The sequence below is a fragment of the Sardina pilchardus genome, chromosome 18, assembly GCF_963854185.1.
Source record: "Sardina pilchardus chromosome 18, fSarPil1.1, whole genome shotgun sequence".
In the NCBI taxonomy this organism is placed as follows: domain Eukaryota; kingdom Metazoa; phylum Chordata; class Actinopteri; order Clupeiformes; family Clupeidae; genus Sardina; species Sardina pilchardus.
Genome location: NC_085011.1, coordinates 29,032,617 through 29,059,133, shown reverse-complemented (window position 1 = coordinate 29,059,133; position 26,517 = coordinate 29,032,617). Strand labels below are relative to the sequence as shown.

At 41.2% G+C, this 26,517-nt stretch overlaps 1 protein-coding gene across 2 annotated transcripts; it reads left to right on the top strand.

Annotated features, from left to right (window-relative positions):
* The first annotated feature begins 394 nt into the window (after positions 1–394).
* Positions 395–26,111, top strand: cfap36 (cilia and flagella associated protein 36). 2 transcript variants are annotated; one of them, XM_062519827.1, is made up of 11 exons: positions 395–726; positions 1,428–1,492; positions 2,125–2,226; positions 4,682–4,796; positions 6,025–6,112; positions 21,198–21,384; positions 22,489–22,603; positions 23,128–23,297; positions 24,426–24,584; positions 25,131–25,217; positions 25,414–26,111. In XM_062519827.1, exons 1-11 carry the CDS (start codon positions 624–626, stop codon positions 25,495–25,497), a joined length of 1,275 nt encoding a protein of 424 aa, XP_062375811.1. In that variant the 5' UTR covers positions 395–623; the 3' UTR covers positions 25,498–26,111. The 2 variants fall into 2 exon arrangements, with proteins under 2 accessions (XP_062375811.1, XP_062375812.1); XM_062519828.1 differs by lacking the exon at positions 25,131–25,217.
* The last annotated feature ends 406 nt before the right edge of the window (positions 26,112–26,517 follow it).

Sequence of the window (26,517 nt, the reverse complement as noted above, 5' to 3'; positions counted from 1 at the left end):
TTTCATGTCATTAGAATTCCTGTAAAACTTCTCAGAAAGGAAGCTTTAATTGTGAGCTCAGGACATGGTCCACATGGTGGAGTCCAGGTGCCTCCTTGTGTGTTGAACAAAAGGTGTGACTGCAAATTCTTCATGGATAACTTACTTCTCATATAGGCTACATATGCTGATAATCAGAATAGACTGGAATAGGCCTACAACAAATGTGAAAATGTGAAAAAGTATTACATCTTCCCTAGATCTGGCAGCTTCTGTCTGTTGTCTGGCGATTGTATGTTTTGTTGTTGGCTAAAACCCCCACAGATTTTAAATTAAATCTCAGCTGTGGCGTGCCACGCCTCCAGTAGGGGCAGGTAGGAGCCGAGCATCAAGATAGGGAACGCCCTGACCTCAAGTTGCCATGGATACAGATTATGTGTCATGCATCCGGGCAGTTCGAACTTCATGAATGCGCACTTTTTCAGTCCCGGAGGAATTTCATATGGCCGAAAAGGGGTGTGTGTGACTGTTTACATTCCGAATGACAACAAATGAAGGAGGTATTTAGTCTAAATCGTGAGGAACGGTGCCATCGTGGGTTAAAACTTCATCAGTAAAGACGAACACCAGTCGGTGTTGCTAACATGGCCGAGGATAGCGAATGGGTCTTGGAGAGCATTGCTGGATACCTTGGAAGTCCAGAATGGGTGATACCAGTTACCGACTTTATGGAAAACAAGTGCACAGGTACAGTTCCATTTCCCAAATGTAAACATGATATATTTCCCATGTATTGATGCATTTGATTTGATAGCTGATTAACTATCAGGGTTATGCAGAAAGCGGTTTAAGTTAGCTGTCTGGCTGTAACGTTACTGTACCTTATATTCTGTGTATAAGTGAGTGGTTGCTAGGTGTATAGCTATCGCTAGCTAGCGATGTTGTTGTTTAAGTCTGTCTTCGTCGCTCAAAACACTTCCCTCTGATGAATGGCCAGCAAAGTCAACTTTGTGTAACGTTAGATATTAGGCAGATTATCAGCGCAAACGTTCAAATTGTTGAGTTTGTCAGATCATCAGCTTACATTTGGGAGTTCAATGCATGCTTGATCCATTAGCCTAATGTTACATCACAGCACTGAGTGAGTGTTGCATTTTAGCCCAGTGCTAGCGAGCTAGCGTTCTAGCCTTTTTGAAGTTGGTACTGTAGCTATTGTGATGTTCACAAGCAATATTTGATGTAGACTATAACACAAATACTTTGCGACTTAAACATTATAGTGCAACGAGTATACATACCAACAACAGTTTAATATAAAACTAGCCTCATTTTAAAATGTTTTTGTTTTGCCAGCTAAATAGGTAAAGGTGAAAAACTGACACAAGTCTATTGACTATAACATAGCATGCATAGCATTCGATTAACGTTATTGTTTTGCTTTCTTTAAGTGTTTGATGATGAAGATGAAAACAAACTGACCTACACAGAAATCCACCAGCAATACAAAGAATTGGTGGGTAATATGGCTACTTATTGGAGTGTCACTGTCCTGTTACATTGCTATAACAATTTGGCAGCAACATATCTCTGTTTATTATTAAACTCACTCAGCCTCCCTGAACTTGGGCTTTCCCTTTGTTCATTGCAAGTGTTCAGACATACACTTGACAATTATAGATGCTCGCAAACACACATTGTGAATACTAGTGCCTGGTAGTGGCTGTGTGCCATCTTGCCAGATAAGTGCATGTTCCCTTAATCTCATCAATATTCAAGGCAGTTAATTGAATAAGTGCATGCAATGTGTTCCAGCCAAAGAGCCCATGCTTAGGTAGAGCCTCTAGAGTAGTCGGCTAGCCGTTTGGCATTTCATCTCCAGGTGACTGACTGCAGTACATGTCAATTGGAGATCTTAGTGATAATCTCATAATCACATTTGACAATGTACACTTTTATTGTGAATGCAGCGTATGTTGTGTTGTTCTAAAACTAAATTCTGAAGAAAAACAAATGAATTTCTGATGTCAGTTAGAATCTGTAATGATGAGACTATGATTTTTGTTTGTGTCATATGTGCCAATTTGTAGTAAATAATTTATACAGCTTGTAACCAACAAGTAACTTGAGTACTAACTCCTTAATCAGGTGGAGAAGTTGCTAGAGAACTACATGCAAGAAGTGGGCATCAATGATCAGCAATTTGTGGAAGCATGTGCTTCTCCTTTTGCAAAATCCAAAGCATTGCAGGTAAGTAGTCTTTGATATGCAGTGTTGATCAATTTGATAGAAGTTTTGCTATAAACAAACAGAAGATACACTAACATGGAAAAATGTAATCAGGTTTTGAAAAACTCCCATTTCGGAAGCCGTTTTCAAAAACTATGGTTTTCAGCCCCCGAAACTGCTGGTGTCGTGTAAAGGCAAGGCGTAACCGATGAATAAAAAAACACAAAAAACATTGCAAAAAAAAAAAAAACGATGTCATGTAAACCTAACTCTGAGGTGCACTAATCCCAACCTTTTACCTATTGTTGCAGAACCTATTATAACAGTAATAGCACATCTAATGATAAGTCATCATGCATTGATCATTTAGAATAATAATTTGGTATAAGATGATCAACAAAAATAGTGTTGAGTCATGTCCCATTATTCTTTGGGTTCATTAAAACAACAAATAGTAATTTATAGGTATTTGGCCAACATGTTTTCACATGCTCATTGGAAACACAGAAACATCTTGAGCGCTGTTTATTCGTGGCAAATGTTTAGATAAATTTTAGATCTACAGTATGCCTTGATGGTCTTCACAGCCAATAAACATGTCCTTACCATGAACAAAAAGCATTATGTGCAGACATGCCTATCCAGAGGTCTTTGTGGAAACATGGTTCATACACGTCCAAGTTGGGGATTAGTTTGTTCATTTGTGTGTGAGTCTGGGGCTTTAATGGGTCTTCTTCTAATTATATTAGCAGCCGAAGTACCTGGCTTGGTTAAGTCAGGATGGAGATCTGGGTTGGTTATATAAACAATTAGCAAATCCGTCTACTGATCTTACTGTCCCAAGTCTGCGCTACACGGGCAAGTCTGTACAGGCCCCCTTGCTAACTTTATGGATGCCTGGGAAGCAGACAGCCATATGCTGACTTTGACTTTGCTATCATGGTAACCTTGCATAGTTTTCATTTTTGTTTGGTCCATGGGCTTAATCTTTGAAAGACCACAAAACAAACATCTCATTCACTGGTGGTAAAATATGCATGCTTTTAGATGCCAAACCATTTACATGTCTGGAAGGGTCACTTTTTCAGTACGCCAGGTATGGCCAGTTTATATGGAGATTAGTGAACCGGTGCTGAATTGGGTTACACAGGTAAAGCAAATGCCTTCAGGGACTTACTCGTGCCAGAGAGCAATCCCTACTCTCAGCCATGCCTGGCTCCTACCTTAGCTAGAATGCTCGTGCACTTGTGATTAAGGCAGCAGGAGGCTGTGAATCTAGGTCTTGGATGCCAAGAGGAAAGAATGGTTTGACCCCCTTTCAACTGTCTGTTCAGAGACAGACGCCTGAGCTGAGAGGAGCGTATGGCAAGCTAGTGGATCTCGTAAGATGTTATGTTGGGGCAGAACAAGATTGCACTCTCAGCAGTACTGTTTCTAAATTTAGTTTAGTTATAGTCAAATGGGAATTGTTTGCACCAATACAATTAGCATATTGCACCCCTAACTTCGTCCCATGTTAACTTCTGGACAAAATAATTACTTTGCGATGATGAACCGAGATGAATGCAAGATGATATTTGCAACTGTGAATTACCAGCATATGAGCGTGTAATTTCAGGTGAACATAAGAATTGCTTAACACTTATGCATGCAAGGATAAAGGGACTTGGACCACTTACTAGTCAGTGTTAATGCAGCTTCATAGCACATAAGTAGAATAGTCCACCATAGGATTAGGATTATTCACATTGTGTAACATTGAGATTCCCACTCTTGTATGCATCTTGCAAGTCACTTTGATAAAAGCTTTGGCTAGATCAGCGGTTCCCAAACTTTTTTCCCCACAGACCACTTTCTACATCCTGACTTGGCTCGCGTACCCCCACCACCCGACACATCAACAATTCTATTGACATATTTCAGGCATCATGTTTAATAAGCTGCCCTTCTTTAATGAAAACATAGCATACTATAAAGTTTACAAATTATATCCTTTAATTTCATGTTTCCATATTATTATGACCTGATTCAAAATTCTTTATTTATTCAGGAATTAATTGCAAAAGATTGAAAAAGTTCATTTTTAACACATCTCCACCATAGCCCTTTTCATCTTCCATACCCCCTAGAAGCAGCTTGCGTACCAGTTAGGTAATCCCTGGTCTAGATAATTAACTGTGAGTTAATTTGACTAAGGGAAAATAGCAATACAGAATTGAGAGAGGCCAATGTAAAACCAAATAGCATTTTGCTATTTTTTATGCTGAGGATATGATATTACAGATGGCTCACTGCTAGTATAAGGTTGATGAAAAGGGATCATTTTACCCATGCACAGTTATTGCAATGCTCACATGTTTTGTACAGTAAGCACTAGCCCTATCATACAGTTCATATATTTCACAAGAGTAATGTTTTGGATGGATTATTATTTGTAGGCTTCTTGTCAGTAAGTAATTCCTTGTCCTTCTTATAGGGTGTATTCCAGCCGGTTCTGGCTACAGATGACTTCCAGATGTTTCGATCCCTGATGGTACAGAAGAATATGGAGCTTCAGCTGCAGGCCTTGCGTGTGATAAAAGAGAGGAATGGTACCTCTATCTGCGCCCACCGACCCTTACATACACACACACACACACACACACACACACACATACAGACACAGACACAGACACAGACACAGACACAGACACAGACAAAGACACAGACACAGACACAGACACAGACACAGGCATGCACGCACAGACTATATACACATGAACGTTTTTTGCTGCATGTGTTTCCATACTGAAAACAGGGCTATTTTACAGTGAGTAGCTGAGTATAAGTATATAGACACGTCACATGCTGCCTCTCTCAGCTGATTATACACTGCAAAAAGGGATTTGTCAAAATGACACGTTATGAGTGAGTTCAGGGACAACACGATTTTGTGTAATTTTGTGCTAATTTTGTGCAGCAAGAAAAACAACAAAAACAAGCAAACAAACACAAGGTACACCTGCAAAAAAGTGCAGAGATGTGTCATTTTAACACATCCCCTTTTGCAGTGTAGTATTCAGATGTGTTCCTCCACTTGAATAGGTATCTATCGGACCAACCACAGTTAAATCCTTTCTTTCATGTAACGTTTTAAGAGCTAGGTCTATATGTTTCGCAATGACCAGATTATATGCTGCATTAACCAGGTAATTAAGGCAGCCGTGGACTACTGGTTAGGGCTTCGATCTTGTAACCAGAGGGTTGCCGGTTCGTTCACCGACCAGTCCACGGCTGAAGTGCCCTTGAGCAAGGCACCTAACACCTCACTGTTCCCCGAGCGCCGCTTGTTGGGCAGGTAGCTCACTGCTCTGGGTTAGTGTGTGTTCACTGTGTGCTGTGTGTGTTCACAAATTTCCTGAATCCTGAATCCGAATTTTCCTCACGGGATCAAAAAAGTATATATGCGGCCCCAGCCGTGGCTCAACTGGCTGGGGCACCTGCACCGCACGCCGGCGACCCGGGTTCGATTCCTGCCCCGTGGTCCTTTCCGGATCCCACCCCGACTCTCTCACCCATTCGCTTCCTGTCTCTCTCTACTGTCCTGTAAAAATTAAAGGCACAAAAGCCCAAAAAATATACTTTAAAAAAAAAAAAAAAGTATATATAATATACTATATAGGTTGATTAAGTGTTGTCAGATCTCTGTGTACTGAACCAGAATACTTAAAGGTATATATTATCAGCATAATGAGTACTGTGTGAACCATTAACATCAAACATACTAAATATTTGATGAGGGTGTCGGACCTAATGAATGTGCTTAATTAACATTGTCAGGTGCCCTGCCGGAGTGTTTGATGGATGGGGAGGATGTTATGAGCGAGCTGGAACAACAGGAGATGAAGATTTTACAGGAAGTGCTCAAGTGAGTAACACCTATGACCTCTAATTACCATATTTCAATCACATAATACAAGCCATTTCTCTTTTTGAGGGGTTGTCCTTTTAGTCCTGCTAGGGACACTTTGGTGGCCTTGCCTCACCCTCCCTGTGACAGGAACAATAGACTTAGTCAGAAGCCGTAAGCTGAGTGAGCAGAAAAAGACACAGTTGGCACAAAGACTTGGCACAGGACCTATCTGTTGTGCTTAGCTGAGTATAGCTTCCACAAGTCACAAGACGCTGCATCCAAGGACACAGAACTTCTAAAGGTGCACTTTGCAGTTATTGCTGTCAAGTTTTAGATGCCAGGAGACTCACTGTAACAATGCTGCAATGCTCCCCAATAAATATTCTCATGCGATTCTCAACACCGTAATTAGCTTGGTTAACACCACCGACAAATCTCAGTTGACATTGAGAAGGGGTCTGGAAAGACTTCATAAACGTACAACTTCCAAAGGGCTGAACGAGTAGTGAAATGAAACTTAGATAGGGGTTATGCGGAACGTCAGAGGGCTACATCGGAAAACAGGTCTCATCACATCCGCTTATCGAGTGATAACATTGAGGGTGTTAAACTTAAAAACGATTACTGGCAGCGACCTGTATACACCTTTAAGGTGTATACAGGTCTTGAAGAAATCAGAATATTGACAGAAACAGGTGTGTTGAATGGATTTCTCATAAACCGATAACGGCAGTAAACCAATAATGAATATCGGTTTATTCTGCTTACATGACCACTTGAATAACCAGATAACTACATAATAATCTGTTCTTTAGTGCACAATGTAAACACTCATTGAGCAACTAAAATACTCTTAACCTGAATTTTAAATCCGCTTTTAACATTAATATGAGTATCCAACAAAATCAGTGGGGAAAGCATAAGATAATGTTTTAAATAACCTATAGATCTACATACACTATCGTTATTTTTTACTGTATATGTGTCATACTGTAATCAACATTATTGCTCAACAAGTGGATGTGATCAGACCTGTTTTCTGATGAAGCCATCTGACATTCCACATAACCCCTATTAGTCCATGGGCCAGACCGGCTACCGGTACCATCTGGGTGGGCAAATTCTAGTTGTGATTTTTTTTTATACCTACACATCCCTAGTTTATGTTTTGATGTGATAGACCTCTGAGATTGGTAGCTTTTTAGCGGTTATCACCTAATGAAGTACACCACCCTCTACAATAAATCGCATTTTAGACACCTGGTGCATATCCTAGTTGAACCCATGGTTAAGATACTTATCAGTTTTGTATAATATTGAGTGTGGTATCATTTTAAAGAGGACACCCTAAGCTTTCATGCAAGCACATTGGTGGAGCCTATGGGTGGAGCCCTCTGATTAACACAGAGGTCACTGGAGCTCTTTGAGCCAACAAAAACACAACATTTTCAACCATTTCCGCCTAAACTATACACTGTCTTTATGCCCTGTGGCATCAGAGAATATTACAGACACAAAAGACAGAAACTAAAATACTCTCAGGACTCCAAGGATTAAAAAAAATGTATGCTTTACCCATACTACTCCATTAAGGGATGTAATTTCAGGGCCAAACTAAAAAGGATGACCAAAATAAGAAGCAGGGCCAAAATTCCGCACATGGAACTCCTCGGCCCCCTTCTGTTTCCTCTCCTTCACAATCTTTTCATGGCCAGTAGAAGAGTTGTGGATCTTATACACATGAATATCACAATTCTTCTCTGTGACAACATACAGTGCATTTCCCCACCTGTCTGCTAGTTTTCTTTTACCACATTCCCCCATATTCGGGATTAAAAGTGAGACACTACTGGTGAATAGGGCAAAATTTTAAAATAATAGATATCACCATGAAACTTCCTCAGTTGATTACTTACACATGTAGGAAAAAAAAGTATTGCAAATTTTTAAAATTTGTATGTTTAATTATGCAAATGAGGAATTGCCTCATTAAATATGCATGATTTTGCATATATTTCCGGTAGATAGATTTGAACATACGATTAAGTCAATTCAATTCAATTCAATTCAAAACACTTTATTTATCCCCGAGGGGCAATTTCTCTGTGCAGGCATAGTGACATATAAGACATAACACAACATAAGACGGGGGGGTTAGTCCCAGGAGAGGGAGGAGGGGGCTGGGGGCATATTTGAGTTCAAAAGGCGAATAGCCTCAAAGGTAAAGGTCGCCTTCCTCCTGTTAGTCCTAGCAAGAGGACAGCGCAGACGCCTGCCAGAGGGCAGCCATTCAAAAACTCCATGTAGAACATGAGTAGAGTCTTCCAGGATAGAGTTGGCTTTTCTTAGTGTAGCCTTATCATGCAGCGATGTCAGTGACTGAAGAGGGTGGCCAATGATCTTAGAACATGTGTGCACAATGCTCTGGAGGTGATTCTTATTTTTGATGGAGAGGGAGTGAAACCAGCATATAGATGAAAAAGTCAGTACACTTTCAATGAAGGAGGTGTAAAAAACTGTGAGGATCTTCCTGTTTACTCCAAAGGAGTATAGCTTTCTCAAAAAATACTTGCGCTGTTGACATTTTTTAAGGATCACCTCTGTGTTGGAGTCAAACCGCAGTTTGTCATCAATGACAGTGCCCAGGTATTTGTACTCATGTACAACTTCCACTGGTTCCCCATGTATTGTAGTGGCGGTCCTGCATCCTCCATGCCTGTTGAAGTTAATGAACATCTCCTTGGTCTTTGTGACGTTTAACTCCAAAAAGGAGCTATCACACCATTCCACAAACTCGCTGAGGACAGGGCCGTGATCTTGGACAGAACCAGATAACAGGGACAGGAGAACAGTGTCGTCGGCAAACTTCACTAGATGACGATCAGCATGGTGACTTCGACAATCATCTGTGTACAGGATGAAAAGCAGCGGTGAGAGGACACAACCCTGGGGAGAGCCGGTGGACGTGTAGCTGATGTCAGAGAACCTCTTGTTGACCAGCACCTTCTGTGTTCTTTGGGTCAGAAAGTCTGTGATCCACAAAATTAATTGATGATCTAAGTTGAAACTTATGAGCTTTTTGGCCAACATGTGAGGTTGAATGGTATTGAAGGCAGAGGAGAAATCCGCAAATAGGAGTCGTGCAAAAGAATTTGGGCTTTCTAGGTGTTCATGGATGGCATTCAGTATGTAGATTTTGGCATCATCCACCCCTCTTTTTGCACGATATGCGAACTGAAGAGGATCCATCTTTGAGGCTGTGGCGTTGATAACATGAGCTTTCACAATCCTCTCAAAGGCCTTCATGACAAGGGAGGTGAGGGCAATGGGTCTTAGATCATTCAGGACTTTCAGGCTGCTCTTCTTGGGAACGGGAATGATTGTGGAGTGTTTCCATGACTGTGGGACAGTGGCAGTGGATAGAGACCTCTGAAATATCTGCTGGAAAACTCCTCCAAGCTGCTCAGCACAGTGTTTCAGTGTGTGACCGCATATTTGATCTGGACCAGGAGCTTTCTTGGTCTTTGTCCTCCTCAAACATTCCACCACAGATTCAACCGAGACGATGATAGGGTCACTCGGGATCAAGCTACTGGTGATATCCGCCCACTGAGACTGGTGATCTTTCTCAAACCTGGTGTAAAAAGAGTTGAGCTCATTGGGAAGGGATTCATCACTGCTGCCAGCCACACACACAGGTCTAAGGTCACGCACAGTGTTGACTGCTGCCATTGTCTTAATACCCTGCCATGCCTCCTGGAGGTTACCTTGAGTGAACTTCTCTTCAATCTTACTTTTGTAAGCTGCCTTAGCTTTTTTAATGGCCTGCTTCACCTCTCTGTTCACTTGTTTCTTCTCAAGCATAGATCCCGTGTAGAACAGCCGTTTCTTTTTGTTCAGGATAGCCTTGAGTTCTTTAGTGACCCAGGGTTTGTTATTTGGAAAGATGGTGATTTCTTTTGTGGGGATGATGTTATCTACACAAAAAGATATATAAGACGATACACTGTCGACCTGTTCATTTAGGGTGAGATCAGGTTGTAAGTCAGGCGCATAATCATTTTGTTTACAAACAAGATTAAAATTACAGGGGGATTTCAGGATATCTGCGTTCATTACCTAAGAAATCAAAATATGCTGTCCATAGTAAAAAAAAAAAATATTATTTTTATTATTAAAATGTCCTGTAAATCAGGCCAGGAATGATTAACTAACAAATTCCTCTGTAAATATCTGTATGTGTGTATAACTGGAAAGTTTGGTGTACATATGTAAGACGTCACTTTTCTGGACCAATGAGGGAACAGAGAGTGGTCGAAGGAAATTCGTGAAGCATCCGCGCACTGTTGAAAATATCAATGGATTATAGAACCCCTGTTAACCTAATCATTTCTGACCTCGCTAAATATGGAAAAGTTTCTGTTACAAAGTACTGTTACTATACATGGTGGGCAGACGCCCAAAATATTGCAATATGAACGTCAATTCATACTATGAGTGCGAAAGCCAAGCGGGTCAGAGTTTAACAATTTATTGGACAGGTTCAAGTTATTCATCCAACACATTACAGGAGTAGGCTACATCTAAATGCATAGTGAGAAAGTTAAAGGAATTAAGGCTATCGTGCAAAACAGTCAGAGAATGAAAATACATTACCAGCTCAGAGGATTGAAGACTACACACCTACGGTGTGGGAGATCTGACAACAGAATAACTCCATGAATGATGTTCTGTCTACCCTTATATAGGCTACAAAGTTTGTGATTGGTTCAGACAGTGATATAGGTTACATGAATGGGGATCACATGATGAGTACTGTAGGTGAAACTGAGACCATTGTTGTAGTGAAACCACTTGAGTGAATCAATCAAGACATGACAATACATTTGGTTACATTTCCTGGTCCAAGTTGACTTCTGAGGACTTTGGACAAACATGTGACAGGAGGTCCACAATAGGCCCACACTTAGTAGCTAATCAAGAGTCCATATGTGATTGAAAGGAATGTCATCAGCCTAGGAATTTTAGATCCTTACAGACCTCCCTTTGACCCCTCTGGGTCATCACAGGATTGGACCTAGTGGGGTTATCAGAGTAGGATCGTTAAGGGCTGATGATTGCAGTTTCTGGAGAACCAAGGTCAGCTCTTCTGAAGTTGGAGGATGGGGTGTCTGAAGTAGCAGCTCTGTGCCAGGTTCAGGAGTAATCCATTTGTTGAATGAGGTCTTCTTCGGGGTGTCCTCCCACCAGGGAGAAACATTAAAGTCCATCAGATGTTGCACTGAGTAGATCAACCCCCCAAGAGTTAATCTTCCTCCGGATAGTCCATTGTACGCTTGACACTTGGATGGCATCAGCATAAATACGCAGTGATTGAATCATTGATGAGCTTTGTGTTATTATGGGAGAAAGGTTACTATATGTTACAGATATGACATATTTAAATGTTTCATGACAACAAGATAAAATAGAAAACAATGTCTCAGTCTCTTTTACCAGTACTTTACAGATAATGTGATTCCATTTTGAGAACTTGATTAAATCCTGTTTAGAGTGGATTAAGGGATACGAAGTTAGTGTAGTTGGAACATAGATTTTCTGTGTGCATCATGAATACTGTTAATAACTGAATATTTTTTTCTAACGCCAGTCACCTATTGGGATAAAAGATTTCTATAAGGTCACATAAAGCATTTCTAGGTGACTTGCGTAGGCACAAATTTAATATCTTTTGTCTAGAGGCAGTAAATAAATCGTATGCATATACTTTACAAGCTAAGGCATGTTTGATGATACTGAAATCAATACAAGCCTATCTCTATGCATAGTTTATCACATTTGTTACAGTGCTATACATATAATGACAATACATTGGTGATATTTAAAGCAATTCAAACATAAAAAACAGGATAGCTTACATGTGGAAAATAAAACTGGTTAAAATAAAAACTAGTGTGGCTTATTGATAGAGGCGACCGACCCCTCACAGAGGAGTTGTGTAATAACACATAGAGCTATTTCCAGGACACAAAAGCAATTCTCCTCACTCAATGTTTTGTCAAAAAATCGGGGAAGCACGTCTGTGTCCACTATTAAAGTACGATTTATGTCAAAACGTTGTCAAAAAATCGGGGAAGCACGTCTGTGTCCACTATTAAAGTACGATTTATGTCAAAACGTTGTCAAAAAATCGGGGAAGCACGTCTGTGTCCACTATTAAAGTACGATTTATGTCAAAACTTTTTCGTTCAGAAAAGCACTTATTATCCTAACGCCCGCAGCTAACTGAACAGGATAACTGACAATAAAACTGGTTAAAATAAAAGTTCATTTGGTATCCAAATTGTTTAGTTTTGAGGCTGAGAAAATCAGTCATGTTAAGGCAATGCATTCTTGTTTTTGGACATTAAACTGGAAAGACTACACAGATTACAATTCAGCTTTAGGACAATTGTACTACCAACATCTGTACAGTCTATGCTTTGTATCAGAAATAATTTACAGAGTCTATCTATGCACTATAACTTTTCAGACAACAGCATGCAATAAAGTCAGCTTGTAACAAATTGTCTTTAGCTAAACGTATCTTTGGCAATGTGCTTGGAATTCATTTTACAATGATAGCTAGGTACATATGTAAGGTTACAAAACTGTAAAGTTGCAAAACTAAGTTTGTATTTAAATGTTCGCACTGTGTCTGCCATTCACGTAATCAACCATGTGTGGATGTCCGCCCCTTGGCAGACTTGTGCGTGACATTTAGAAAAACAAAACAAACAAACAAACAAACAAAAAAAAAAAAAATAGGCTATGTCAGTCGCATTGTCCGTCAGTGAAAGCATGGATCAAATTGGTTAGAGTATTTGTAAAAAGGAATCCTTAAAGTAAACAAATGAAACAACATGTCATGTTATAAAGCTACCTGGTTTAACAGTTATTGTCTAGGATGATTCACTCTGAGCTTAGGCAACGTAGGATGTTTCTAGACGTCTATATGATCATATCTCTGACTGTCTGTTACGAATCCCAGTAGGCTAATTATGGTCTCCAGAATAACAGAGGGTATGTTGACCCATACTACAAATATGTACAACTATAAATGATGTGGCTGATCATAACTTGTCCTCGAAACTGGTCTTACAAGACTCACCACAACTGTAGACAGGGAAAGAGTTTTAAATCCCATATTGGTAGTCTGCGTCGCTGCTTAAAAACTGAATATTGCGCGGAGCTTACTTCTTGCACGTGATTAGTTGTTAAGAGGTCACGTGTCCTCACACCGGGGCACCACCTGTAATGACGTCACTTTTCTGGACCAATGAGGGAACAGAGAGTGGTCGAAGGAAATTCGTGAAGCATCCGCGCACTGTTGAAAATATCAATGGATTATAGAACCCCTGTTAACCTAATCATTTCTGACCTCGCTAAATATGGAAAAGTTTCTGTTACAAAGTACTGTTACTATACATGGTGGGCAGACGCCCAAAATATTGCAATATGAACGTCAATTCATACTATGAGTGCGAAAGCCAAGCGGGTCAGAGTTTAACAATTTATTGGACAGGTTCAAGTTATTCATCCAACACATTACAGGAGTAGGCTACATCTAAATGCATAGTGAGAAAGTTAAAGGAATTAAGGCTATCGTGCAAAACAGTCAGAGAATGAAAATACATTACCAGCTCAGAGGATTGAAGACTACACACCTACGGTGTGGGAGATCTGACAACAGAATAACTCCATGAATGATGTTCTGTCTACCCTTATATAGGCTACAAAGTTTGTGATTGGTTCAGACAGTGATATAGGTTACATGAATGGGGATCACATGATGAGTACTGTAGGTGAAACTGAGACCATTGTTGTAGTGAAACCACTTGAGTGAATCAATCAAGACATGACAATACATTTGGTTACATTTCCTGGTCCAAGTTGACTTCTGAGGACTTTGGACAAACATGTGACAGGAGGTCCACAATAGGCCCACACTTAGTAGCTAATCAAGAGTCCATATGTGATTGAAAGGAATGTCATCAGCCTAGGAATTTTAGATCCTTACACATACTAGGTGCTACAGTACATACAATGCCTTTAGAAAATCATCATACCCCTTTGAAATAGTAACTTTATTTGTCTTACAGCCTGAAATCAAAGCCCATTTTTATTTACAAATTTAGCATCAAACATCAAAATAATGAAAAAAGGCAACAGTTCTGAAAATGAATTAAAAAAAAATGAAAAACTAGAGTAACAGGGTTGGAAAAGTCAGCATATCCCTGATTTAATACTTTGTAGAGCTTCCTTTTACTTTGATTACAGCCATCAATCTGTTTAGATATGTCTCTATTAGCTTTGCACCCCTAGATTGGGGAATATTTGCCCAATCTTCCTTGCAGAATTGCTCAAATTCAGTAAAATTCTGTGGGGAATGGCGATGGACTGCTGTCTTCAGGTCAATCCACAGATTTTCTACAGGACTTAAGTCAGGGCTCTGACTTGGCCAATCAAGGACATTCAACTTCCCATCTTTAAGCCACTGCTTTGTTATTTTGGCAGTATGTTTAGGATCATTGTTGTGTTGGAAGGTGAATGACCTGCGAATCTTCAGTTGTCTAGCAGAGGGACACAGGTTTTCCTCAAGAATTTGGTTGTACTTGACAGCATCCATTTTCCCTTTTATCTTGACCAATTGCCCAGAACCGCTGAAGAGAAACATCCCCACAGCATAATGTTGCCCCCACCATGCTTCACAGTAGATATGGTGTGTTTTGGGCGGTGTACTGCGTTTGGTTTTCGCCAAACATAGCGCTTGGAGATTAGTGCAATATACACTGGAATATTCTGCTACCATGTAGAAAAAGGTTTTATGGCAGATGAGACTAAGATTGAACTTTTTGCACTGAACTCCAGGCGCTATGTTTGACGAAAACCAAACAACACCCAAACAAACCATACTGCCACACACCCTGGCAGCTGAGTTATGGACATACTCAGAGTCTGCTAAGGGCCTTGGTGGGCAGTCCAGTCAGAATACCATTGCAGTAGTCCAGACAGGTGATTAAGGCATGGATGGGTGTTACTCAGGGGTGTGATTCTTCCGTTTTTAAACGGAATTCCGTTTTTTTAGGCCTGAAAATGAGACCCACGCAATTCGTATAGATCCGTTAATTTTTTTTTTAGGGGTGGGGGGGGGGGGGGGGGGCCCTAAACACAGACCATTGCTTTATAATAGGCCGCTGACAATGACGACGGGTTTGGTGCTTCTTTCATTCATATCACTCGCAAGCCTTGTCCGTTCTCTAGTCACTAATGGAATTCATTGAAAGTGAAAGCAGACGGGTTGATGAATGTTTGATGCAAGTTCGATGTGTGAGTGTGTGGTAAACTATTTGTTTCTTAGCAGAAGCCATGAAACGGTAAAGGTAAAATTATTTGTTTAAGAAGACATTTATGAAGTTGTTGGTTTTTTTAGTTGTCTTTGCTTTGCGTTCACGTCCAGTTTGACGTGTCTGGATTTTCCGATAATGACGACAATCAGCTGGTGCTGATATTGACTTTTAATTTCTGCGCGTGTAAACTAGTCTAGGCTACTGTGCTTGAAGTTAGCTGTGACAGACTAGCCTACTGGTTGTCATCGTTTTCACCACAAAGCCCGTCTACCTTAGGTCTACTAAATTGTTTAGTTAACACCTTGTCATTCCGCGTTTGTCCAGCCGTTCACCTCCGTGCGCCCCATGTCATTCAAAACATATTTCGGGATAGACATCTCACTATGAGAAAACGTATTATGATAGTGCTAAGAGATTGACACTTTGGCATTCTTGGTAAACATCAGTCTTGCACATAATATTGAGCTGATTTTTTTAGTGGAAATGGCCTATTGTAGCATTGTGCTGATACATGGAAAAAAGTTGCCTATTTAAAGGCACAGTCTGAATTTTAATCCTAGCTCTCTGAGTGTGTGCACTTGAACAACTATGTAACCTATACCAGTAGGGCCTGCCATTTATTTTAGGAGGAGAGGAGGACATGTTACCTTGGAAGGAGAGGGAGTGGTGCAATTTGATTTTCTTTCCAACTTGAATATCAATAACCTTCAAGCAACCTCTTCAATCAGCATCAATAGGCCTATATTGTACAGGACTAGACGACTGTAAGGGGGCAGGCTAAATGTTATCATAGGCCAATAGCCTAGTTGAAACAAAACATGAACTGAGAAAATCCTTCTACATCATTGTTGGCAAAATTATCATGATAGCCATATCTGCTTTAGTCTTAAGTAGGCCCTTGGCTACTTTGCTATAAATGAGTTTTCTTTAGGCCTTATAGATTTTGTAATATGTTATAATGTTTTTGCGATATATGTATCTCAGTCTATCAATAGTTCTCATAAAAGTCATCAGATGTCATCATTTAAGGGGTTATTTTTCAAAAATTTCTCCCGGGGGTGCATGCCCCCGGACCCCCCTAGTAAATTACATTGAAGTGCACAGTAGCCGATGCTATAGTACCTTAGGGGGGGGTTTGGATATATTTTCCTTTTTTTTTGTCCTTTGCCAATCACACCCCTGGTTACTGAATGTGTGAGTGAAGGCCAAAGTTGTGAGATGTTTCTGAGGTGGTAGAAGGCGGACTTGGTGATGTTGATGTGGGACTGGAAGGATGACGCCTCAGGAAATGGGGAAATGGATCAGCCTTCCACAACCAGGGCCAGGTCTCCAACTTTCCTGAGCAGTGGTGCAGGGTCTGCCACCATGAGCTCTGTCCTATTACTGTTGAGTTTGAGTAAGTTTGTGGTCATCCATGATTTGAGTTCCTGCAGGCAGTTTACAAGTTCTGTGGGTGGGAGCTGGCATGAGGAGTTTGTGCTGATATAAAGTGTCATCGGTATAGTAGTGGAAGCTGAGTTCATGGTTGCGGATAATATGACCTAGGAGTAGCGGGTGCTAGATCAGAGTTGGAGCCATTGAGAGTGATAAATTGTTTCCGGTCTGTGAAGTACAGTAGGACTGGAACCAGGACAGTGCTGTGCCACTAAGGCCGATGAGCTCAGAAAGGTGATGAAGCTGGATGGTACCACACCAGAGATGCATTTATGATGTTTTCCACTGGATGACAGAGCATGGGAAGACAGGTCTTGATCAGGGTGGTGGACATTAGGTCAAGGCTGCTGTTGAGGTTTTGGCTGAGGTGACCAGTTTTTTGCATTAAACTCTTACCAGATTGTTTCAGAAGTGCAGTAATCACATCTTTCCTGAAAACAAAACTTTTAAATGTAGTTGTTTACTCAATTCCAAAATAAATACACATCCATATCTGTTTAACCCCGTCACCATCAGCACAGCCATTGGTTGTGTTAAATGCACTGTTCTATCTGTTATCATATAAAGCCCGCCTCATGCCTTATAAGCAATTGCGATTGGGATTTTTGGAGAACTGGAAATGATTGTCAATGGTCGCCTTACCAGACTTACCAGGGTTCCCCCAGGCTACACCGTAATATATGTACACCATGCATGTAATATACTCTAATTCTGAATTCCGGGATCCAGAAATTGGTTTATATTTGCCACGAAAAACAAAACCAAACAAGAACACATCTGACCAAAGGAACAAACTGCAATGAATGCGCTGCTCATGAACTCTGTGCCTGTTAGCATCTGTAAATAGCACCGCAAGTTCAAAGTTCGAGTTCATTTCCTGGGCTAGCTCCTGCAAATGGGATTCAAACAGAGTATCCATTAGGAGATAAGCCTACAAGGCAATATTAGCGTAACCGTAAGAGGCTTAACACTTAAAGTAAACTGAGTAAATAATGTTTTAGCCCTTGTCGGTGAGGGTCCCAAGTTCATGGTCTACTGATCACTCCAACTTGTCTAGCTTGTTCAGTTCTGGCTTTGTCCTCCCTGGCTAAGAAGAAGGTCACTATGTTAGCGTGCCTAATGTTCTCTGCCATACTTGAGCCAGTGTTTTCAGTTTTCCATCACCTGCAGTGAACTTAGGTCTGTGCTTTTTTTTTTCTGTTCCATAAACGAGCGAAGAGGCTCGTAAGTATCTGTGTGGATTTATGAAGACAGTAATCAGTTCAATTAAAGGATCATAGGGAGTGGCTTTCAAATGGGTCGAAGGCCTTGAGTTCATGCCAGTGCTCCTAATTAAACCAGTTATCACTTCTGCATCCATCAACGGTGTGAGGATATTTTTAGAGGTTTTGACTTTCTTGCCAGCAGACAGAATGTAGTCCAGTGGACCAGCTGGACTCCATCATTGCATCAGCTTATGTCATAGCAGTTTGCTGTTGATAGTACATTGTATTTGAGTTTATAGTTCTTTATCCAGGTGAGTTACATACAGCTCAATAATAAGAATATTATATATTGCTAGGGCTGTTTATGGTCTTTTCAGTTTCTCATTTATTTACGTCATCATGAATAAGTAACTAATAGCAACCAGTTAGTACCACACATAACGCAAGCAGTTTTCTGAACAAGCAGCCCAACCAATTTTGATGCAGAGCTACAATACGGCTAGAATACTTTGTCCATGGCTTTGAGGTTTGCATTCTTATGAAATTCATAGTAATTTTCAATTTAAAACAAGTTGGACTTTGGAGAAGGTTTGTACCCTCTCTGGTTTAACAAGCAGAAATAAGATTACCGGTACCTCTGGTTAAACCCTGAAAATAACAGGTCTCTGCATGTTGAATAAATGTTTTGGAAGTGAATTAAGTTTTTTTGTATGGCACTGTAGGTTGAATTCTATCCCTAATTTGTAATTGGATAAAAGTGCCAGCTAAACAAATAAATGTTAAATGCTCGTAAATATTGTAACTTTTAAACTGAATCACCAGAGGAGTAATTGAGAGGTCTTACCTGTGGCGTGCTTTGTTAGTTAGTTTGCATAATGCAATCAGCAGTAGACTGTAAGAGAACACACAACAGTGACTCTGTCTATATTCAACAACGCAGCACCCAAACAGTAGCTGACGCTACTAGTGCTGTCAGGACCACTTGGCTCAAAGCAGAGCTGACATAGGGGAGAGACCACACTGAACCTGATGTTTAAAGCAAATGATGTTAATTTAACGAACAAGCATAACAAAGTCAGTAAATGGGAAGCTACTTGTACCCAAAAGTGTCGTGCATATCAGTAAATGGAATAGTAGCGATGACTGCAGCCAGCCTCTCGCCGTCAGGCCGGAGCAGCAATGAGAGAGAGAGAGCGCAAGCGGACTAGAGGCAACACAGACACAATAGCAGCACACAATGCAGGCCAGGGAGAGGCACACCCAGCACGGCATAGCCGGCCGTGACAGTGCTCAACATGTACAGACCACAAAGACAGGGGGCCAAATCATGAGGACAGGCACATGATTCCGTCAGCAAGTATCCTGTTTAGTTCAGCAGTGGGTGTGGGCACCTGGCTTTTGCCATAGCAAACTACTCTGCACCTCAGGGACCTGTACTGTATTTTCACCCAGAGGGCCATTTAGTAATAGTGTGTTGTCCTGTGCCACAGAGATTGCAATGTGTGCGATGGGCCTGCAGTGGAGCTTTGTGAGATTGGATGTGGGGAGACAGTGGTGTAGGTCATGCATTTCATGGGGATTTACACTGAGTCCATCTCCATGGGGGTCCATCTCCCATGCATTTCAGAGGCATCCAGGAAGCAGCAGTCAACAAAAATAGTTTGCTAAAATGCAAAGTCTGAGAGCAAAGTTCTCATGCATGAACTAACGGCATTATGTGGCGTGAGGCTGCTTTTAGCTGACCTGCGGAAGTTTGTGCTAAAGATGTCACGGTTTGGGATTTGTTTTGTTTTGTTTTATATTGTTTTGGACTCGTAGTTTGTTGTATATTATGTGGTCAAAAATTGAGTGTTGTCCTGCGTTTTGGTCCAACCTTCATTAGCATTCTGACATAGGATCAGCTGGTGTAAGAGTGAGCAATATCTAGGGTGGCTGCTGTGAGATCCGGCACCATGTTGCAGAAGGAATGAAACATAGATGGAGGTATTAAAATGCAGATCTGTTTTGCAGAGTTGATGACCGGTAGCAATATTTCGTTGGTCCAAACCTAATGACTGTGTTCTAATATGAGTGCACAAGCTGTAGCAGCCTGGGTAATATGCACAAGTGCACTTGTGAACTCAAAAGAGATATTGTAAGAACAGAAGTATGTTAATTGGAACACAGCCTATGAGTCTACAAGTCTATAATATACAATTTCATGCTTCCCTCTTGAAATTGCCTTGGAGTCATATTGGTCGCTCTTGAGTTATTAAGCCTATTAAGTGATAGCTGTTTTCTTCCAATGTAAGATGTTCTAGAACCCTAGTTGGTCCCTCACTCCTCATTTTAAGGAGTTATCATGACTCGTGTCTGCGCCTAAAGAATTTGGAGAAAATTGGGATGCAGCTTTTCACATATATTCTTTAAAGTGTAGGACAGTGAAGAGTTACAGTAGCCCCGTTTACATGGACACTTCTATTCCGATTAGAAACGGAAAAAACAGTTCAATCGGAATAAAAATTGTCATATAAACACCTCAATCGGAATGAAAATCCTGATCCGATCAGAATTGTAATCGGAATAGATGAGGTGGTGTAGTCCGTTCCTATTCCGAATGAACGCTCATGTATACGGTCATTCGGATTGACCGTAATGTCTTCCCAATGAAAAGTAGCAAACAACGGCTATTCCGATCAAAGATTCTAAAGCGCTAACAAGCGTCTGATCGGAATAGAAAGTAGCTCATGTAAACAGACGGCGCAAAAATGTTCAATCGGAATAGTTTAATCGGAATGACAAAAAACTGTCCATGTAAACGTGGCTAGTGAGGGGTAGAGAGAGAGATGGGATGGGATGGGATTGGGAAATGGCCTTGTGTCGGATTCCAAGGGCACTTGGATCCAAAGATGGTACAGATGCTGCAGCTGCCTAAGCCACTGCCCCCCCACCCTCACACACACACATACACACAAGGACATATCTCGTTGTCTGTGAATTGACATTTCTGTCCACTAGAAAACGATTTACACTCTGTTCTAGGTGAATACCTAAAATCGGTAAATTATGTATATATATGCTCCCAAAACACAGGAGGTCAAAGGAGGAGTACGACATAGAGATGGCTCGCCGGACTCAGTTGGAGGAGGAACTTGGAACCACGTCCAGCAGTTGTTCTATCCCGTCTGTGCCCAACGGAACTGGCAATGGAACTGGCACCGGTCCCCACCAGGCCTCGTCCCCCTCGGCCTCCGCACCGTTGGCCAACAGCGTCAGCAAGGTCAGCACACCCAGCCAAAAAAACGGCAACAAAACCGGCATAGCTCAACTCATATCCACTTATTTCTCCCTCAGAAATCATCGCTCAAAAAGGATTATTTGGTGTTAGTGCTCAAAGCAAATCAAAAATGGCTGTTGGTATTCAAAGTGAAAAAAAGATTCCAACCAAGGTATTAAGGGCCAGTGTTGTTCATGTGCTAGGCTAGCTCTTCAGTTTGTCTCCCTAGTCCTTACTAGTGGATACATAATGTTTTAGCGTCCAAATAAATAGCTGACTTCAAAAATACATAATCTGTTCTTGGAAATGGAACATAAATGACCTTTCGCCCATCATTTACCCAAAGGTTGACCTACTGAGCACCCTGTGCTCTTGTCTGTATGTTATGAGACACACACACAGACAGTGGAGTTTGAGTTATGCTGGATTGGAATTACCACTTGTTTTCCACAATAAATTGTCTAATCAATCATAGATGAAGGCTGTGATTAGGTTGTGAATAACTAGGTTTGTTGCCAAGTGATATTGGTATGCTTCCCCAAGTGACTGTAATGAGTTTTGAGAGATCACATGCGTCAAATGGACATCCTAAGCTTTCATTGACAGGGACTTGGCTGAGCAAATGTGGCAGACATTTCATCTAGCTGCTTGTTTTTGTGGATATTATTTAACTTATCAAACTATGTGACATAGAAGATAGGAATTAGCCCTTAGCCTATACATACAGAGCTGTAGGTTTGGTGCAGCTGTGCAGCTGAGTCCACTGCATTTCCATAAAAGGGTGGTGTTAAAAACGGTTAATACTGAGCTGTATTTTACACTTGATTGGCATGCACCCATTCTGTGCCACTCCATGCCATTTGAGTGGGGTCACTCCATACAGTGAGAAAGTTTGGATGGAGGCTTTAGGAACAAGTTTCTGGGTGAGATGTTGGTTGTGGGAACACAGTTTAGCCCATAGTAGTTGCAGTTGCAGCTTTGAGCCCTGACACACTTACAGGTCTCTATTTGCACGCCACCAGCAGTCCCTTGTCCCCCTTGTGTGATTTCACATTTGGCAGTGTTCTTGGAGTGGTAACGTTGTCCATGCAAATCACCCACTTTCAGACGAGCAACACCGCAGCAAAGAAAGAGGAGAAGAGAGTGGCGTCGGCACAAGGAGATAAGGCCCAGAAGAGTCCAGCCAAGACAGGCGGCGCCAACCCTGCCAAACCGCCCGCAGGTAACCCAATGCCCTCCGGCTCCCTCTGCTCCCCTTTTTGGTTTGGCTAGAGTGAAGGTACTCTAAAAACAACATCTTTGTCAGGCTTTCACAATTGATTCCCTTGCAATGCGTATGTTGGATGACTTTTTATTGACAAATTTAGTAGAGATATTTGACACCATTTTAAGTAAAAAAAAGTCCCAATATTTTTGTCCAAATATACAGGCATAGCAGAAATGTTGTGACAAAGCACTGTGTGTGCTTGTGTGGTGTTGCTTCATGTCTTTGCTACCTGTGCAATACTGCCTGCCAATACTACCTGTTTGCCCTCTGATTCTTGTGAAAGGTGTGCCGTCACACCGGTGTGACTAGTAGGAATTGTCGGAAAATTAACATTCTGTGTAGAATATCGGGGTTCATTGAATTCAACATAGAATTTCAAAGCCTTAAATTGTTGCGGAATGGAATCTTATGTAGAATGTTCAAAGTCCCACACCTTTTAAATGTTGAAAGATTCTGATTTCCTGTCCTTCTTCCTGTAGAGAAAGGGAGTAGTGATGGCAAGACTCTCCCGGCTGTGAGAGCCCCGGTGAAGGGCACGGACACACCTGTCTCGCCCAAAGAGAAGAGCAGCAGCAACAGCAACAGCCAGGCAGCCGAGAGCTGGCTGGAGGAGGCTCGGAAGGAAGCTGGTATCTCCAAACCATTTACGGTTAGTTGCTTCAAACTGGGTTTCTTGGTGTTTTAAGCCTCCAACGTTGTCTTCAAGGCAGCTCTGCATGGAAGGTGCTAGGGTTAGGCATAGGTTAGGGTTAGGTGCCTTTAAATTGACGGTGGAATCACGGCCTGAAAGACTACATTGGGGACTTAAAGAGACCCTATGCAACTTTTTCATAGTCATAAAATCGCTTAGAAATCGTTGTTTTGCTTGACTAACCAGTTTTATCGAAAACATATTCATATTTCCTCCCGCCCCCAGTGCCCCTATCCGCTATTGCAACCTTGCAGTTTGTGCAGGAGGCGATCGCTCCTTGTTTACATCGGGAAGTCTGAGACGCGTGAGGAACAAGAAGAACAACGCTTGCAATTTATATATATATATATATATACAGCCTATATATGTATAAATATACACGCTAAAGCTGTAGAGGAAGCTCTGCAGAGAAATATGCAAGCATAAAACGAGCGAAAACGAAAAGCGAAACCGAAACCGGAGATGAAATGGCCAATCCTGCATAGTTTCTCTTTAAAACACCATCGAGCTCAAACTGGACTAGGCTCTGTGACCGCCATTAGTGTGGTGTTCACTCAAGCTCAGGCCTATGTTTGTGTTTCAGAGGAGAATGTCGCACACTCTAATTCTGGCTCTAATTACATATAGATTTTATTGGATAATTTTGAAGTAATGGAAGTCGTTTCAAAGTTCCTTTGGTAGAGTAGAGCATACCGAAACATGCTGAACTTTAATGAAATACCTGAATTGACACACAGAGGTTGTGCATGAAACGCTTAACATATGGGAAACACAACCATGTCTAAAGGCAGAATTTTTGTCTAGTTTTGTTTCACCCAATAAATAGTATTAAAGGCATGAGACATCAGTAAAGTGTGTGTGTGTGTGTGTGTGTGTGTGTGTGTGTGTGTGTGTGTGTGTGTGTGTGTGTGTGTGTGTGTGTGATTCCAGGAGTTATTGCCACAGCCTGGTAAGTGTGTGTGTGTGTTCATGTGTTGTTTCCAGGAGTTAAAAGCATAGTCCAGTTAAAACTGTGCGTGTGTGTGTCTGTGTGTGTATGTGCTTGCATGCGTGCGTGTGTGTGTGTTTGCGCGTGTGTGTTTCCAGGAGTTATCGGCGTCCCAGCAGGAGCAGCTCCAGCAGAGGGCGCTGTACCTGAGGCAGCAGCGCGACAAGCTGCAGGCGCTGAAGAAGGAGCAGCAGCGACCCAAACAGACCCGAGCCGAGGAGCCGCCGGCCGCCCCCACCGCTGCACCCAGCACGCAGGTGAGTGTCCACGGTGTCACCGTGCCAACCCACAGAGCACCCAGACTTCACACACTGGGTTATCACTGTAAAGCCTCTTGTTTTCCTATGTTTTGAGGACCTATAGGGGTTATGCAGTTTTCCTGTGTAGCCTTTTGACTCTGAATGGATAGATTGTGCGGAAGATTGGCCTATTGTGTTAAAAAATACACGTTTGCCTAATTGTTAGAGTTCATTGTGTTTCAGTAAGACTTTAGCTCTTTTGCATCATGACTCAGAGAGAATAATTTCCCTAGAAAAACATTAGCATTATGGAGATCAAGAGTAACGTTTTTAATTTAACACTTACCGCTTCTATGCACATTTTTTAATTTGACATTAATCTCCACCTTTATGACACGTTTGTTATCATTTCTCATTCTTAAATGCAGTCGTAATTTGATTTTATCAAGCTGGATACAAATGTTCAAAAAATGTACATTTACCGTGTGTACTGAATCATGAAGAATATCTCTAGGTGATGGATATATGTTTGTATGCCTTTTCTTGCTCAAATGCATACCTAAGGAGAGTGTCCCCAAAAAGACTGTGAGTGCTAGTAATGGCACATCCTCACAGCCAGGGGGCGCTCCTCAAGGGGACCAAAAGCCAAAGGTGACGGTTATAATCCAGGACATTTGTGTTTTGTAGATTTAACCCACGTAGTGTAGGCTTCTCTTAATGAACTTCCATAGACATTGACATTGTTAATCCAGCCATACTAATTATTTACTTTATGCCTTACTAATTCTCATCTTTACCTATTGAGAACAGAATGTCTGAAACATGTTTTTCATTCCTTCATATGCAGGAAATATCAGTAGAGGAAAAAAAGAAGTTACAGAAACGGAAACACCTAGCTGAAAAATTAAAAGAAGAGGTCATCAAGAAGTAGCTCCTCCATTCTACGCGTAGCCCTTCTTGATTATTGAGATTATTGTTTTAAAATGAACTACAAATACACCAGGAGACCGGAGGAGGCTGCCATTAAACTTCAGCATTTCAAAACTGGTATTTATGTAGATGTAATTTAAATTATGCATTCTATCTATGTAAAACATATATGCTAATGCTATGTTAAATAATTTTATATACTCCCTTTTTTCACTTGGCAAAAGTATGAAAGTAGTATATGAATTCAACTAAGGATCGAATACTGTTCATCAGTAGGCCTGTCTTCATTCCTCTGATATAGCAAATCTGTATGTCACGTGTCGTTCATAACTGGCCTGTTATATGCATTCTTCAGGCTCACACACACTGGGGAATACAACAACATTAGGCTAAGTGTTGCCATGTGTTTGTTTTGATTTGGTGGCCTGATCTGCATATGTGCTGTCATTAAGTAATGCTGTAAGTTGTTTTTTTTTGTAAATATTGTATATTATGGTATACCGTGTTGGTAAGGTACCCATCATGTCTTGAGTTCATTGTCTTGGGGACGCAATTATGTATTGTCATTCAAATTGCACATCTGTGATATGCAAATAAAGAATAGTTACTCTTTGCCTATAATTCTGAATCATTGTTTTTTTTTGTACATTTCTATTTTAAAACAATAACAGCTGGGTTAGTCCATTAGGTGGAGTCAACTTCATGTACTGTAGCCGCCCGCAGCCATCTTAAGCTTCTCAAATTCTAAGATTCCAATTGTGCATGACGCAAGTTTGAAAACGTATATCAGAATATCAGAAATAATGTAGTCAGCTTAAGACGGCTGCAGGCGGCTACATATACATATTTGTATAAGTAACCCACCCATTTGCGTACTTGTCTGGTTTGCTATTCCTGGGGGGCATTCCAACAGTACATGGTTTAGTGACAAACCTGGGTAAGTTAACTCCCAGTAAGGAGTATATCTCCTAATAGAAGAGCTGTATGGCTTCATTCTCCCAACAAGACAATGCCATAGGGC